We start from the raw sequence: 16,341 nt of genomic DNA on the forward strand, positions 1-16,341 counted from the left end.
TCTGTGATCACTGCCTTTACGAGAAGCGTTTGTTTCGCCTCAAAGCCAAACATGTATCCGGGCAGCAAATATTGCTTTCATAAAACAACATTTACCACCAAACTTTTGTTGGAAAGTCTGTTAGAAGGCACTGTGAGATGACTTTGGAAACGCTGTTCCTTCCTTCTTTCTTTCAGCTCAGTGGAACATTGACCTGCAATACAATACTATCAAAGCTGACACTTGGTCCCGCCTCCTCTGGTGAACATGAAAAATGTGAACATGTCTGTGAAGTGAGTTTACAAGCTGACCTGCCTGCCTGCCTGCCCTCTTGTGCAGGGCGCTCTGTCTGGCTCGGTGACAGCCCCGACTGTTAAAAATGGAGTGTCACCTCCGCTTCATGGAACACAATGTCCTGGGAAGCATTGGCGGCTCTGACGTGGCCACTGTCCAGCCACCTCTCTGACAGCCCCCTGCCTGGTGCTCTTTCACCACCACCCACTCTTTCTGTCTCTGAGCGCTCCTTCGTGTCTCTTAGGTCATGACCACGCCGCCTTTCTTATGCTGTTCTTTACTTCATGGTTACGGACGACAGAAGCCTCACTGCTGGCTGGCAGTGAATTGCCCTCATTTTCCATGATGTCCCATTAAATGCCTTTATACCCGTGAGTGTAAACCTGAAGCAAGAGAAAGGCTCCAATATGGCGTGTTTCCAAAATTCCTGACTTTGCTTGAATTCCAATTTCTGAACCCTCAGACTCAGTCCTCAAAACCGAGGGTTTATGGCTGTGATGGAATTAGGAGGAAGCCTGTGAGACATGGGAACCGCTAGCGTTGGGTCACCAACTGACCGGGCAGTGACCCGAGGCTACTTTCAACTCCCAACTCCACAGTCTTGTATCTGAAAAACACAGGCGACTACATACAGGCCATGGCTCAGGCTGCTGTGCACGGGGTTTCATTGAGTGACACTCTTCACACACTATTCAAGGCGCCTATATGGCCGAATACACTCGACCAACAAATACATACTGGCTCGTCTGGACCATCCTCAATCTTAAAGCAGGTGAAGTTCCGTGGCAATTGACCAGAAGTGGCCTTTTGCAACCCTATGACATGATCACGTTTAAAGTGTTGGAAAAGAATTCAAGAGCTTGGTCAAACACTTATCGGATGCGCAGCACTAAATTTTTTCAGAATTGATGAGGTGATTGATTAAATATGAGGCTTTCATTGACATTGAAGAGGGAATCTAAAAAGATGGCAGAGAGTGATGTCATCGCAGAGCCAGTTGAGGGCGCTATTTCACCACAGTGTCTTAGAGGCGACTCATTGGCAGCATTGTGTAAATTCCTGATAAACACACGCACGCACACAAGCAAACGCACTCCTCTTTCACTCCGATGTCCATTACTGTTACACTGAGGCGACGAATTCAATGATTCACCACCCTGTGGCAGTGGATGATGGTGAAATGAGACGCCAGAGCATCGCCACATTCTTATCTCAGTGGGATTGGATTCTAGTTTCTGCTGGACACACACGCACGCACACTGCTATACGTTCAAGGCTTTTTTATTTCGCTTTAATATGAGTGTTGATTATATAGTGCGACATTTGAATGATAGTAACTATTTCATGCCCGTTGTAGCACGGAATATCACAACTATAACACATCTGACTCTGTTGCCAACGATTGTCTCGTGAGTCGGAGCCATGAGCGTGAACATGCAGGATTTTAAATGGATTTGTATTTATTTAAGTGTCTGTGTCATTACCTGGTCAAAATAGATGCTGACACTTAAAGATGTCTTTGGAACATTACCGTGATTATTGTGTTTGTTTTGTTTGTGTTCCACTGTGTTTTGGGGCTTGAGCTGTTTTATTGAATTTATTTTTTTTTAGATCACTCATGATGAATAATGGCCAGTTCAAGAGTCATATGGCGTGAGCCAATCGTGTCCCTAGCTGAAGAAAGAGAAGTCGGCAAAGGCACAAGATGAATGAATGAATGTACCTATTGAAGTGTGGAAGACATATAAGACATTGTATTTTTGCATGTTTGGTTTAACAAAATGATTAGATTGTTTGGGAGGTTTAACCATTACCAAGATGGCTACTTAGCTTGTTCATTATCTGTCCAGTTTTTTCTCATAGAAAGAAAACACTCATATCTGACACTACAACCCATGTGATAATATAGAGATCACTCGAAATTCAGAGCCGTTTGTTCTAAAAATAAACCTCAACTTACACATCCAGGCTCCGATCACCTCTGTTCTTCACCTCATTTTTGTCCTTCAAGATTGATTTTCAATCAAAATAACTCAGAGAAATGGTTCTGTCTCATTGTCAAATAAACCTGTTGTCAACACCAAACACCCAGGAAAAGAAGAGGCAGCCTCATACCTGGACGGTCGGAGTGGGTGATGCTTCCTGGCTCCTCCTGCAGCCAAGTACTCTGCGCAGCCTTCTCCAGAGGAAGGAGACCACCAGACACATGCTGTTGACAAGCCAAACATCCCAGGCTGTGGAAAACCCCTCCACCACTTTGACTGTACCCTTCGTCCTGCTCATCTGTCGTCCTCCTCCAGCACATTGGTCTTAAACTAAAACCCGAGGAGAGGTGAGAGAGGAGAGGAGCGACTGCTTTAGCCTGTGTTAATACAGTCGTCACCCCCACACCCACTTGCCACTCAGTCCGAAAGGACGATTGGGTTGTCCCGCTGACAAAAGAGAGACAGGTGCCAGGGAAGAGCGGCACAGGCTTTCCGACACTCTTTAGTCCTCCCATCTGCAGCCCACAACCCAGGGTTTGTCCTCCTCCAAAGTTCTTAGCTTGTGAATGACCAAAACTGAATCGTGTGTACTGAGTGAGGAAATGGTGAGAAAGCAGCAGATCTCTCCGTCTACTGTGGGATGCTTGGAAATGAATAGCTGCTGCTATTGAGTTAGGTTAGTTGAATGTCAGATGGAAGACTGATTTTGAAAATGAAAAATAAAGGGGGGTCTGAAGAGAGGCACAGCTGAAGAGGGTGCTCAGCGTCATTGCCGTGGTGACCATGAATGACGGCTCTGCCTGTTGTTGTTCCAGGCGTAGCGCCGTTCAATCATCACGTCATCGGAGTTGAAACCATTGTTGGCGAGCGGCAAACGTGTTTACAAGTTGTGCATCAAAATTGGTACCATTCTTCATTTGAAACGTCATGACGGATCTCAAGCAATTCATGTAACCAATTAGAATATTGTCTCTTACCAAAGGGCTAAACAAGTGAATGGGACATTTGATTGATGTTAAGCAAAGCCATAAACCTATAACGATTCCCATGTAAACCATGGCAGTTGACATGACACGGTTGAGCAGTAAATAACAGTGTAAACACAATGTGCTCCAGTGCACTCTGTGGTGAACACAGCAAGCGTTCAACCCACAACACAGAAGACACAGTTTTTTTCCTCTCTTTGAAGAGATGACATCTGCTTCGGATCGCCGTCCCATTCCCAACTTGTGCATCGACCCTTCCATCTGTGGAATTTCTGACCGCTGTGACACTCTCGCTGCACAAAACCTGACGCCACACGACACGTGATCAGATTCACAAACCACTGACTGGACAGGCCGGTGACAAATCGTACCATTTGTAGTTCCAACTGAGGGACTCGGCTTTCAGTCATGTCCCATTATTTCGGTCTGACGACTTTCACCGTGAAATGTACAGTCGCTGAATTTCCCACGTTCTGGCGGACCGTGAAGGCATCTTTCAGAAACCAAACTTATGTCTCGTGAAACCGTTTTCTACCCGTGTATAAATAATACACACGATGGTTATGAGCGTCGTGCTCGACTGTTTATTTATGTATTATTCGGACTGTGTGGCGTTTCACTTGTGTGTAGCTGTGTCACGTGACCCTCGCTGTGACGCGGGAAGCAACATGGCGGAAGACTGGGTGCAATGTCCCGTGTGTTCGAAAAGCTTTACGTCTGACGCCATTAACGCTCATCTCGACATTTGTCTGATCAGCACCGGCAGTGGCGGCGGCTCGCCAGTTGACTCCGAAGCCTCGGGACCTCCGTCAAAGAAGTTGTGCGCAGTGAACACCGCAGCGACCGCTGCTGCTGCTGCTGCTGCTTCCACCGTCTTCTCCATGTTCCACTCCAACAAGAGCAAGAGTGAGCGCACCGGCTTCTTCTCTAAGAAGCCGAAAGGTGGCGGCGTCAAACGAGCCTTGGAGGCTGAAACAGAAGCGCGAGTGGAGCGGCCCTCGCCGGAGGAACCGCCGGTGGATGCGGCCCCACGGGCGCTGCTGCTGATGGACAGACCTCTGGCTGAGACCCTCAGGCCCAACTGTCTGGAGGAGTATTTCGGCCAAAGCAAAGTTGTGGGGGAGCAAACCCAGATCAGGCCCCTGCTGGAGTCTCATGACATCCCCTCCCTCATCCTGTGGGGACCCCCGGGATGCGGAAAGGTTGTCTACGCTAGGTCCTTGATTTTCCTACTGTCTGCTCGGTGTGGTCTGATCACGTGTCCCACCTTGGCTCTAAAGTCACTATACACATAGATCCACTTGGGTGGGTGTTCCACTCACACCTGTGGACAGTTTGGTTCTCTAAATGTAATGAGCTCTCCGTTAGGAATGAAACATGTTTTTGTGAACATTGTCCAAGTAACAAATGGACACCTTATTCTTCTCAGTTGCTTCAATGAGTTCTTTGTTTTCAATGACCTTTGTACGTGTTGGTACTGCAGCACATACAGGCCGTTATAGGATCACTGCGTTCCAAATGAAGCTTGGTGTGGCTGCTTTTGTCTGCCTGTGTGTTGGATACGTGCAGTTATCGTTGTTTAAACTTCTCTCTCTTCTCTCTGGCAGACCACCCTGGCACACATCATCGCCAACACCAGTAAAAAGAAGAGAACCACTCGGTTTGTGACGCTGTCTGCGACCAGCGCTTCTGTCCATGATGTGCGCGAGGTGATCAAGCTGGCACAGAATGAGCAGCGGCTTTGCAAGAGGAGAACCATCCTGTTCATCGACGAAATCCACCGCTTTAACAAGTCACAACAGGTGTCATGCCTCATGCAGGCTCATGCTTTGATCTCTAATGGGGCATTTAGATGAAATATTCTAGGTCACAAGCGAACCATCTCCACCAGTGAATGCAGATGGTGTTCAACACAGAGTAGATGACAAAGCTGCCAACATACTAACGGATTGATTCCGTCTTTCAAATGTAGCTGTGTATTCCTCACCGTCAGTGTTGAGCTGAGACACCTTTGTTTGCTTTCCTTCTTCTTTCATTTGCTCTCCGTCGTATGGACAGGACACTTTCCTTCCTCATGTGGAGTGTGGAACCATCACCTTGATCGGTGCCACCACAGAGAATCCTTCCTTCCAGGTGAACGCAGCCTTACTCAGCAGATGTCGGGTTCTTGTGCTGGAGAAGCTGTCGGTGGAGGCGATGGGTTCTATCCTCAACAGAGCTGTGACTGCGCTTGGAATCAAGGTGTTGCCTCAGGGTGAAAGCGAGGTCAAAGATCAAGACGAGGGAGACCAGTAAGAGTCGTTTCTTCCGTTGCTCCAATGTCTTCTGATTGGGTGATTCGTGGGAGGAGTTGTTGGAGCCACAGGAATCCCAGTGGCTCTGCGCACATCTGATATGTTGACAGATGAACAAGCTCTAAGCATGGAGGCAGCTGTCAACCTTTGCTTGCAAATGGAATTCCGTGATGAGTTCCAGGCTCATTGGGATGCTATTTAGGCCCCATGTGATCTGCTGTCCACATTTCAGCATTTGAAACATCATTTTGAAGCAGTCCTTTGTTGTTGCTCTACTCGTCTCCAGTGGATAAAACTAAAAGGCTTCACAGTCGCTGGTGGTTGTCGCCGGCTGGCACCTTGATGAGCAGTCTGTGAGCGAGTGAATTGCCTCAACACCTCCCTTCTCTCCCCCCCCCCGTAGGCCATCGATTTACATGGAGCAAAAAGCTCTGGACACCGTGGCCCACTTCTGTGACGGTGATGCTCGGGCAGGACTCAACAGTCTGCAGCTTGCTGTCCAGGCTCAGGTGCGCTTGTTCCAGTCACAGCTGTCAGGACCAGCTGGACCTTCAGAAACCAGCATACTAGTGAGGGAGGAGCACATCAAGGAAAGTCTGCAGAGGTCTCACATTCTCTATGACAAGGCGGGTGAGTGTTGAGGCTCGAGCGTGACAGTAAGGCAGGCACATGTCATGCAACAACAATAAGATGATCAACTTACATTTCTGATTCTCAGCCACTTGACTGAAGTGCCTGTGTGGTAGCCTGTTGGCTACACCCCACTCACGTGGTTTCTGTCTGGACCTTCCATGGTGTCTGTATTTGATACACACCTTCATTCAAGCTCACGAATCTGTGTCTTGTATCTGCCAGTGTTGTTGTTCAGTTTGAATCGACACTGGTGCTCGTCCTCACACGTCTCCTGAACTGTAGTCTGAAGTCACTGGTCATGAACGGCTTCATTGGCCAGCAGCGAGTGGCTGCACTTCATTCATCTGTCGAATCCATGTCTCCCAGCCTCCCTCATGCTCACGTAGCTCCGAACCGTCCACCTGGGAGCCGCTCACTTTAAATGTGGAGAGTTGAGAGATGATTCATGTGCTTGGCCCGGGTCAAGTGTGAAACTCGACTGAGGACCAGCTCCCCCTGTTGGTGCGCTGCATGGTGCCTCTTCTGCCGTGTGTCACTCTGACTTTCACTGCTGGACTGTTTTCAGGGGAAGAGCACTACAACTGCATATCGGCGCTGCACAAGTCCATGCGTGGCTCTCATGAGAACGGCGCTCTCTACTGGCTGGGTCGCATGCTGGAAGGCGGCGAGGATCCTTTGTATGTGGCCCGCAGACTGGTGCGCTTTGCCAGTGAGGATGTAGGTAGGCCATCGTCAGCCACGGTGACGAAATGTTCTCTGTCTTATTTCAAACCAATCATGTCCAAGGATTTGTGCTGTAGCTCATTATGAGCGGCCGGGGCCAGCAGATGAGGATAATAAACGGCTGGCTCGCCCGTTCCATTCCTACCTCACATTTTGAAGAAAGAAGGGCTGGGAACGGAGCAGTCATGGCAGCATTGCTATTTCTTTCTGTCAGGGATGGCCGACCCTGCCGCTCTTCCTCAAGCCGTCGCTGCCTTTCAGGCCTGTCACTTCATCGGGATGCCCGAGTGCGAGGTGCAGTATGAGTTCACCAGCGCCACCTTTGTTCAACTGCTCTGACGTCCACTGCTGTCACCCAGGTGATTTTAGCTCAGTGTGTGGTCTATCTCTCCCGAGCTCCCAAATCTGTGGAGGTCTACATGGCCTACAGGAACGTGAAGGCCTGTCTGAGGAGCCACAAGGGCCCACTGCCCCCTGTTCCTCTCCACCTGAGAAATGCTCCCACGAACCTGATGAAGCAGCTGGGCTATGCTAAAGGCTACAAGTACAACCCTGCGTTCAGCGCAGCGGTGGAGCAGGACTACTTACCTGTGGAGCTGCGGGGGACAGACTTCTTCACCTGGACGCCCGCTGACCTCGAATGAGCCGCTGTAACTATGTTCATTGTTTATTCCACATTTATGGAGCCAATGTATAAAAAGTACTTCGCCATTCCAATAAATCAAAATGTACTACATCTGTCTTCATCGCCATGTCACGGGTTCAACTGTTTTAGGAATTTTGAGGACTGGAACAGAGTATTATTATCATTTTAAGAAAAGTTGTGTTGCGTTTTTTAGCATAAATTTGTAATGCTAAATATATATATATATATATTATTTATATTATATATATAAATATTAATGTGTCTTGCATAATATTCAAGGGTGGATTTTCTTCACATTGTATTAAATGGCTACAAATACTAAACACTAATTTTTATTTTAATCAAAATGGATGTAAATATATGAATAACCATTTCTGATAAATTATTAAATTATTATATGGACAAAAATATGATCTGAAAATAAATATCAACAAAAAATATTTGTTTCATCGACATATTTCTAAAATAAATTCTAGCTATGTGAAGAATAGTTTTGGAAATTTCAATAATTTGAAAGTTATTTCATGAAATGCTTTTTGAGCAACAAGATGTTTCACCCCAGAAAAATGTTTCTCACAAGTGAAGATTACTTTTAAATGTCGATAAATAATAGCACAAGGAATGCACTTCCTTTTTAAGAAAAGTGTCTTTTGCTTGTGAAATATTTTGCACACTGTTGTCACGTCACCACATGTTGTGAGATTCATTGAACCCCTGATTTCCCTTTGTATAAAAATGCACAGACTCCAAAGATAAACCTTTTATTGTGCTACCTCAGGGAGGGTACTTTCAGTTTTTGGACATGGTCTGTTGAAGTAAGTAGAGGTTTGAGTTGCACATGGTTTTGTTATCGATGGTTTTGAAGTTGTCTCTGCCTCACCTCAGTGATCCACGGGATGAATGAGGCCACGCGTGTGAAGACTGTGGGTTTCTTCAGAGTGTTGCACCCACGTCCGTCCACAAAGCTTGTCACTCCCTGGACGTACCATCTGCCATCCCTGCCTTGGCAGTTGAGGGGGCCGCCGGAGTCGCCCTGTCAGGTCAGATAGAGGAGCCGTGTCACTTGCCTCCAGAGGAATCTGTGGCTGGCAGCTCTTGAAACGCAACAGACAGTGGCGTCCGTTCTGTCAAAGTGAAGGTGAGGCAAGCAGGGCAGCACTCAGTCATGTGACTTCGCAGTAGTGGGTGGAGCACGTCCCTCACCAGGCTCACCAGGTTGCCAGTTCACGTCTGGCCGAAGCCTTCTACATTCATTTTTAATTAGAATTCATGCATTTTCCATGAGCCAGTTGGAAATATCAAACTAAATGGCAGGGCCATTCACTGTGTTTTTAACGTTCACTCAACATCCCAAAAGGACCCTGATGGAACAAATCAGTTCCTCTCCATATTGGGTTAGCTAAATGACAAGCCTGCCTACGCTACTTGCTCCGCTGGGGCGACGTTGGGCCGTCGCCTGCCTCCTGGTGAGAGAGGGATCCCGAGTTCCGTAGTTCCTTCCTTTCCTTGTTATGGTGGCAGTACAGCCAACGATGGCCCAGCTCTGACCTCTCACGGGGGCAGTTGCACTTCACTTCTATGTATTCAAGCAGTGCATGTTGAATTCTATCTCCCCTGGAGCCAAGGACTTGACATCGACATCATTCTGAAATCGAAAAGGTATTTAACCATAGGAATCAGTGGTTGTAAAATGGTACTTTCTGAACTCAGTTCTATATTGGTGTAGCAGTTTAGAAAACAAGTGCAAACACGTCAATGTAACAGAAATGCAACTTACTCTGACGCTTGCAACATTATCGCGGTATGATGGAAATCTCACTGGTCATGAACTACAGTACGTATTGACTGATCATACGGTATATTGTTTGTTTTTTCTCCCCCCAGCGCGGAGGTGGTGCTTTTTAGCCAAAGAGTGTCATGTGGCTTTGTCTTTGTAAAAGAATGAATCAAACGCTGTGTTAACTGTGGTGCAGTGTCACTGTGCACGGCTGAAGAGAACACGCGGCAACAAGGCCACACAATAACCACACGTCGTGTGTCCTGTCTCGAGACAGAACCCCTTGTGTGAAAGCACCCGAAGAGGAGTCACGTGCCTTGAAACAACCGGGTGCTAGTTTTCCAGTGTGATGATTGGTTGCCACACCTCATCTCTGGCTTCAATAAAAGACTGAGGTGGGTGAGCGCTCACGCTCAGTTCCTCAACGTCAGCTGGAGGCCCTGGTTTGACCCTCACGAGTGAAAAGAGCGTCTTTACTGGCCTGAATTCTGTTCCCTTTTGAATTGCCATTGAAGATCTCCGCAGGTTTCCCTGGCAGTCTTACGTGACATGCGGACTCGCTCTCTCCTCCCGCGCACACCATGGTGGTCTTGGCAGAACTTCCCCACCAGTCAGACCGACTGCACACGCTGTGTTCCACCACTGGGAGGCGCGCCTGCTGCAGTCTGCTTGCCCGAGGACCACCAGCTGGAACAGGACATCAACTGGGTAACGTGTCATACTCACATGTGTGATGGGGGGTGGGGGGGTGTCTAATCTTACTGTAGAGGCGCCCCCAGCCGGTGACATAGCAGGGCTGCATGTGGGCCAGAACCTCTTGGTGCTTGGGCAGACAGGCCAGCTGGACCTTGTCACTGATGACAGCACTCCTCTCCAGCTTCAGCAAGGCGATGTCACTGCTACAGACAAAAACAACAACTCTGGCAACCCGCTGTCTCCATCCAATACAATCAGGAAAACCACATTTCCGTGCTTTCGCTCAGTGAATACAAGCTCTGACTTGGCGCTCAAGACCAGGGCGGCTCGCCTCGCGCCCAGCAGGAGCCTCTCTTTAGGCCTGCACCCGTGCTGTGAGGACCCCTGGCGGGCCGCGAGTGTGAGGCCCTCGTGCTGCACCCCTCAACCCCAGTGGAATCAAGAAGTGACACGGAAACGGAGGGGGCAGTAAAAAGGCCGGTTTGTAACCAAGACAAGTGAATCCGCCTCCGATCCAAGCGACTTTGAGTTCCGGGGCGAAACCCGCCACGTTCCAGACCACCATTCACGGTGTGTTACTCGTGTGTTTGGATGTTTGCACTTCTTTTTCATGCGTTTAATTAGGTGCGGTCTCATCGCATGGTGGCGTGCTGCGAGCGCCAGTTTGTCTGCGGCGGAAAGTCAAACTCACCCGCAGGATGGACAGTTGTCGTTCCACTGCGGATGCAGGATCATCTTTTCCACCCTGATGGACTGTTCAGGACCCTCCTCCTGGCTCATGTCGTGCTCCGCGAGGACCACCCGGTACGTGTGGAAGCTGGAGCGAGGAAACAAGTTCATCTGAAGCCACACCAGAGACACCTGGAGCACTCCAGCCACGAGGCAGGTGCCGAGGTGACCCGGGCGGGAGGGACGTACGTGATGCAGTGGGCCGCGGTCAGAACCCAGTTTGCTGCGATGAGGCTGCCTCCACATGTGGGGTAGAAGGACTCGAGGGAGACCTGCCACGGCCAGCTGTGCGGCCGAGCTTCGACGCCATTGACCACGCGCGACGTGTCGGGCCTGTGGCTGGGCTCGCCGCACCCGGACACTGGGAGACACGGACTGTTGACTCCTCACCCTGATGGCGGTGTGGCCTCACTAACTCACCAGCTGTCACCAGCATCAGCAGGACAAAGGCAGCTTCCATTGGTAATGCGCTCAAAGTCTCCTCGGCACCTGTTTATGGACTGGAGTGGAGACAAGCCGTGGGAGTCTGGCCTCCACTCTCCAGGTGATGTCAACACAGTGGCCTCCGTCACAACTGATAGCACAAGTGGATTCTGTAAACGTCTTTGTGTTCGTGTCCTAAAGCAATCAATGTTATTCCTTTAAATACCTGGGCCTGTCTTTAATTGAGCCCAATACATGAATCCACTGAACATAGCTTTTGTGCTCAACGATACTTACGAAATTAATCATAGAAAATACTCACGCTCAAAAATAACGACGTCACGACTGGACAGTACTCTGTTTTATTGTTTTTAATTGTAAATGATAACCATTTATTTATTATATAAAACGTTTTTTAAAAAAAACTCATGTGTCATGTTATCTGCTATTTGCCATCGATATCCTTGGAATGGATCATAGCTGCCTTCAATTGCCCTGTCGATTAACGACAAAAACAAAACAAAAACTGTTCTTTGTGAACAAACAACTTCAGCGCAGCGCGTTGTGACAATCTCCCACCAGACGGTGTCGCTGCGCAACAACAACAGCAGCAGCAGAAGAAGAAGAAGTAACTGCCGTTTAAAGATGGCGCTGCCCGGTGTTTCACTCGTGCGGCTCCGAGGCTTGTGTTGCTTCGGAAAATGCTCTAACGCCACCCTGAGAACATCGTTGGACTCCAGGGGTACAATGCGCTGGTTCCGATCGAAAAGCGGACGCTTTGGTGATTCCGAGTCGCTCCGAGACAGACGAGGTGAGCGGAGGAGGCGCGGTCACCGTCGCATCTGCGCGCCTGTTCTCGGATCCTCATGTGTCTCACGTCTGTCTTGAAGCGTCCAGTCTTCTGGAGGAGTTTCCGCAGCCTAAAAATCTGCTGAACAACTCTATCGCGAGGTGTTTGGGACTCAATGACCTCTCGCAGGTCATCCGGTACAGCTGCACGGAGGAAGCCGGCCTGAAGGTCAGAGTGGTGTGAACCTCAGCTTCATCAGGAGCCTTGGCATCAGTGCTGGGTTGTCATTGCAGAGAGCCACTGTCACGGTGCTGTGGCCTCGCAAAATCCAAGAGGAAGGCTGCGCCACCAAGAGGTTTGACGCCGAACGGTTTGCTGCAGCGGCTGCGTGCCTCAAACTGAAGGTGTTCCAGAGAGTGCACGAGACACAAGGTCAAGTGAGACCCCTCTCCAACATCGCTCCGCTTGCTTCACAGGAACTGGGCCTGATTGGTCCAGACAACCAGCTTCCCAGGAGAAGAAGCAGCCGGGAGAGGGAGAAACTGCTCTCTTCCTGGAGTCACCATCTACAGCAAGATTGGACTGAAAGCTTCCAGGCGCCTAGTGATGAAGTCAACGGTGAAAAAAAGCTTGCGATATCCGAAGCACTTGCCCTGTTCCCTCATCCCAAAGAACTCCTGTTCCGAGTGGTGCAGGTAGCCACGGCAACAGGCAGCGTCAAGGTTGGTGCCGTTTGTGTCAGTGTAATGTATTGTAATGTAACTGTTCTGTTCTGTTCTGTTATGAATGCAGGACGTGATAAACGTCAGATGGAGCGGTGGGAGGCTGAAGACGTGTCAGCTGATGTTGCTGTGGCCTGAGAAAATGACCTTCACTGCTTCGTCGAACAACAAGGCCGTAGCGGAGAAAAGGGCCGCAGCACTGGCCTGCATGAAGCTTAAAGTGAGGGTCAGTGATTGAATGGATGTTGGACGGTATTGTAACCACCGTTTTGTCGTTCAGGAGCTGAATCTTCTGGACAAGAACAACAACCCGCTGACTCATGCCAAGTACCATAGTGAGCAGGTGCAGGCGGCCAGTGAGCGGGAGAGACGCCCGCTGACCGTGGAGGTTCCAGAATATCTGCAGGATCAGATGAGGGAATACCTGGCACAGGTGATGAAGAAGCCCAAGCAACGATGGCTCCTGTGATCTGTACAAGTCATGACTGAGCCCCTCGCAGTACCCGATCGAGGACGAAGAGACGAGATGGCAAGTCTCGCGGCCTCACGGCCAGGAGGCAGATGAGGCCTGCGTGACTGACGGCATCACCGGCAGACCCTACAGACCCCTGAGTGAAGAGGAGGTCCACCATCTCAACATGGAGCTGCAGAAGGAGTGGGAAAAGGTCAACCCAGATCTGAGCCCGCCGCTTCCGGTGGACGCGCACAGACAGCAGGTGCTCTCCGCCGTCCAGTCCTCCAGGGTGGTGGTGATCGCTGGGGAGACGGGCTGCGGCAAAACCACCAGGATCCCGCGCTTCTTTCTGGAGGAGAGCGGCAGAGGAGGACGGGGAGCCCAGTGCAACGTCCTGGTGACCCAACCGCGGCGAATAAGCGCGGTGTCTGTTGCTCATCGTGTGGCTCACGAGCTGGGTCCGGCTCTGAAACACTCCGTGGGTTATCAGGTCGGCGAACGTGCCCCGGACACTCTAGATTCATCATTGCTCATCTCAAGCTAAGGAGCTCCACTGTCAACTGTTGCAGGTGAGACTGGAGAGCAGACCTCCGGAGCGCAGTGCAGGAGCGCTGCTCTTTCTCACTGTGGGCGTGTTGCTGAGGAAGCTGCAGTCAAACCCGACCTTGAGGGGCATCAGTCACGTGTTTGTGGACGAAGTGCACGAGAGGGACATCAACACCGACCTGCTGCTAGCTCTGCTGAGAAGCACCTTGCAACAGAACCCTCACCTGCGGGTGGTGCTCATGAGCGCCACTGGGGACAACCAGAGACTGGCCCAGTATTTCGGAGGCTGTCCAGTGGTGAAGGTGCCTGGATTCATGCACCCCGTGCAAGACCTGTACCTGGAGGACATTCTGAGAGAGATGGGGAGTGGTCTGAGCCGCCGTGAGGAGGAGGAGGAGGAAGAAGAAGAGGAGGCGGCTGGGAAGGTGAGGAGCCAACTCCAAAGGTGTTGTGTAGGCTGGTGTCCAGGTGTGTACGTTTTGTGTCTGATCTTTTCAGAAGGGAGAAGCGGACGATCTGTCTCCAGATGTCGCTTTGGTGGCTGATGTGATTGAGCACATCGACAGAAGTGGCCGGCCAGGTGACTGCTCTGGTGCTGTGCGATGATGAAGTCCCTCAGCTCTTGAGAATCACTGATGGAATGTCACGCAGGAGCCATCTTGTGTTTCCTCCCTGGATGGCAGGACATCAAGGCCGTGCAGGAGACCCTGGAAGAGAAGCCCCACTTCTCCCACGGCTCGCAGATGATCCTGCCGTGTAAGCACCATCTTCAGTGTTGTCTGAATGTTGCAGGACTCTGACACGAGTGAAAGCATCTTACAGTAGCTTCCATGCAGCACTGAAATGAGCCACTCGAGCTCAGGCGAGTGACGTGATGGTGCCGTGAACGCAGAAACTCCCTGAACCGTTTGGTGTCCGCAGCGAGAATAGGAACATTTGAACTGAGGGAGAGAAGGTTGGCTCCTCAGCGCTGAGACGCCAGCGCCTGGACACGTACCTAGTGTGTTGGGTGCAGTATTTGGTGACTGGCTGGCCGGCGTGCCGGCGAGCTGTTGGCACCATTGAGCGCCGGTCAATTCACTCACATTTGCAAGCGGTGGAGGGCAAATGTTTGTCCAAGCCAGGGCGCTGCACGGCTCCCCCCCCCACAGTGGCAGCCTTGGGTCTTGCCGACGCCTTCACCCGCTCTTTGCCTCTGCTGTGTCCAGTGCACTCCAGTTTGTCAGTGACGGACCAGCAGGCCGTGTTCCAGCGTCTGCCCGAGCATCGCAGGAAAATCGTTCTCGCCACCAACATCGCAGAGACGTCCATCACGATTGACGACGTCGTGCACGTGGTGGACACCGGGACCCACAAAGAGCTGAGCTACGACCCACGGACGAAGGTGCGTGCTTGGCCTGCAGCGGTGGCGTGGCTGGACCAGCTCCTAACTGCCGGGTGCTTCAGGTGTCCTGCCTGGACACCGTGTGGGTGTCTCAGTCCAACGTGAGGCAGAGGAAAGGCCGAGCCGGTCGCTGTCAGCCGGGACGCTCCTATCACCTGTTCCCACGGAGGCAGCTGCACGACATGACTCCGTTCCCCGTTCCTGAGATCCTGCGCACGCCGCTGGAGAGTTTAGTGGTCCAGGCCAAAATCCACAGTCCACACTGCAAGGTTCTGAGCCACACGCTGCTCCCTCTCCACCGTCTTCGTCTGAACTTTGCTGTTTCTGTCTGCCAAGGCTGTGGAGTTCTTATCCCAAGTGCTCGACAGTCCTTCTCAGGGGGCCGTGACCGAAGCTGTTCGGAACCTTCAAGACATCGGTGCGTGATGATGGTGACCTGCAGCTGGACATGACGTCACCTGCGGCCCTTTTCATCGCAGGAGTTCTGGACCGGGCGGAGAACTTGACTCCTCTCGGGGCTCGTGTTGCTGTCCTGTCGTGTGACCCGCGCCTGGGCAAAGTGCTGGTCCTCAGCGCCGTGTTCCGCTGCGTGCTGCCGATGTTGTCTGTGGCTGCGTGCCTGAGCCGAGACCCCTTTCACAACAGCCTGCAGAACCGGGCTCTGGTGAACAAGGTGGGTTTCTGAGGGCCGGAGGGTTTTGCCGATGTTTGAAGTTGAGTGGCTCTTTCTTCCAGGCCAAACAGTCTCTGAGTGACTCCAGCCACAGCGACTATTTGGTGTTCAGCCGAGTGGTGCTGGGCTGGAGGCAGGTCCAGTACGAAGGAGGCAGAGAGGACAGAGACGACTATCTCGCCAAGTATTGTCTGTCACGGTCCAGTCTCCGCTTCATCAACGGTCAGTTTAGAACAGGGCTCTCCAGCCGCTCCTCAAAGGGCTGCAGCACCAGAGCGGCAGTCGCGCCATGACCGGACGAAGTTTGGTTGCAACCAAAACCTGGACACGCTGTGGCCCTTTCATGGGTCAGTTGGAGAGCCCTGGTGCAGAAGGTTGGGAAGTGGCTGTTGAGGATGGTCTGCCCCACAGGTCTCATCTCCCAGTTCAGTGACAACCTGCGCGAGGCTCAGATGGTGCCTGCAGCCAGCGAGTGTCAGCGGCGCAGCGGTCACTACAACCAGCACAGCCAGCAGGATCAGCTGCTGAGCGCCGTGCTGCTGGCCGGACTCTATCCGAACCTCATCAAAGTGGGTGCAGTGGCTTTGGAAAGGTCGGCTCCGTCTCC

At 51.1% G+C, this 16,341-nt stretch overlaps 3 protein-coding genes across 7 annotated transcripts in view; 2 read left to right on the top strand and 1 right to left on the bottom strand.

Annotated features, from left to right (window-relative positions):
• Positions 1–3,878: 3,878 nt before the first annotated feature.
• On the top strand, positions 3,879–11,512 carry wrnip1 (WRN helicase interacting protein 1). 4 transcript variants are annotated; one of them, XM_053883235.1, is made up of 9 exons: positions 3,879–4,446; positions 4,852–5,046; positions 5,303–5,535; positions 5,942–6,168; positions 6,737–6,892; positions 7,109–7,188; positions 7,254–9,712; positions 9,833–10,025; positions 10,195–11,512. In XM_053883235.1, the coding sequence occupies exons 1-7, from the start codon at positions 3,913–3,915 to the stop codon at positions 7,536–7,538; spliced, it is 1,710 nt and encodes a 569-aa protein (XP_053739210.1). In that variant the 5' UTR covers positions 3,879–3,912; the 3' UTR covers positions 7,539–9,712; positions 9,833–10,025; positions 10,195–11,512. The 4 variants fall into 4 exon arrangements, with proteins under 4 accessions (XP_053739210.1, XP_053739211.1, XP_053739209.1 ...); XM_053883236.1 differs by having other exon boundaries at positions 9,843–10,025; XM_053883234.1 differs by having other exon boundaries at positions 7,254–7,544; positions 8,426–10,025.
• LOC128769480 (chymotrypsin-like elastase family member 3B) lies at positions 8,286–11,270 on the bottom strand. 2 transcript variants are annotated; one of them, XM_053883238.1, is made up of 7 exons: positions 11,163–11,270; positions 10,932–11,103; positions 10,705–10,830; positions 10,080–10,216; positions 9,862–10,004; positions 8,421–8,573; positions 8,286–8,347 (listed from the first exon to the last, which is right to left on the bottom strand). In XM_053883238.1, exons 1-7 carry the CDS (start codon positions 11,200–11,202, stop codon positions 8,330–8,332), a joined length of 789 nt encoding a protein of 262 aa, XP_053739213.1. In that variant the 5' UTR covers positions 11,203–11,270; the 3' UTR covers positions 8,286–8,329. The 2 variants fall into 2 exon arrangements, with proteins under 2 accessions (XP_053739213.1, XP_053739212.1); XM_053883237.1 differs by having other exon boundaries at positions 8,320–8,573.
• Positions 11,513–11,810: 298 nt separating the features above from the next.
• Positions 11,811–16,341, top strand: part of dhx30 (DEAH (Asp-Glu-Ala-His) box helicase 30) — a 6,327-nt gene continuing 1,796 nt past the window's right edge. Inside the window, exons 1-16 of the mRNA XM_053884270.1 lie at positions 11,811–11,976; positions 12,056–12,183; positions 12,249–12,359; positions 12,432–12,677; positions 12,748–12,897; positions 12,958–13,110; positions 13,178–13,621; positions 13,701–14,102; positions 14,176–14,257; positions 14,329–14,433; positions 14,886–15,061; positions 15,124–15,330; positions 15,398–15,479; positions 15,541–15,734; positions 15,797–15,956; positions 16,146–16,303. Of these exons, the coding sequence (XP_053740245.1) occupies positions 11,811–11,976; positions 12,056–12,183; positions 12,249–12,359; positions 12,432–12,677; positions 12,748–12,897; positions 12,958–13,110; positions 13,178–13,621; positions 13,701–14,102; positions 14,176–14,257; positions 14,329–14,433; positions 14,886–15,061; positions 15,124–15,330; positions 15,398–15,479; positions 15,541–15,734; positions 15,797–15,956; positions 16,146–16,303 (2,964 nt within the window). The remainder of the gene's footprint in view (positions 11,977–12,055; positions 12,184–12,248; positions 12,360–12,431; positions 12,678–12,747; positions 12,898–12,957; positions 13,111–13,177; positions 13,622–13,700; positions 14,103–14,175; positions 14,258–14,328; positions 14,434–14,885; positions 15,062–15,123; positions 15,331–15,397; positions 15,480–15,540; positions 15,735–15,796; positions 15,957–16,145; positions 16,304–16,341) is intronic.

This window comes from Synchiropus splendidus, chromosome 13, assembly GCF_027744825.2.
Source record: "Synchiropus splendidus isolate RoL2022-P1 chromosome 13, RoL_Sspl_1.0, whole genome shotgun sequence".
Lineage (NCBI taxonomy): Eukaryota > Metazoa > Chordata > Actinopteri > Syngnathiformes > Callionymidae > Synchiropus > Synchiropus splendidus.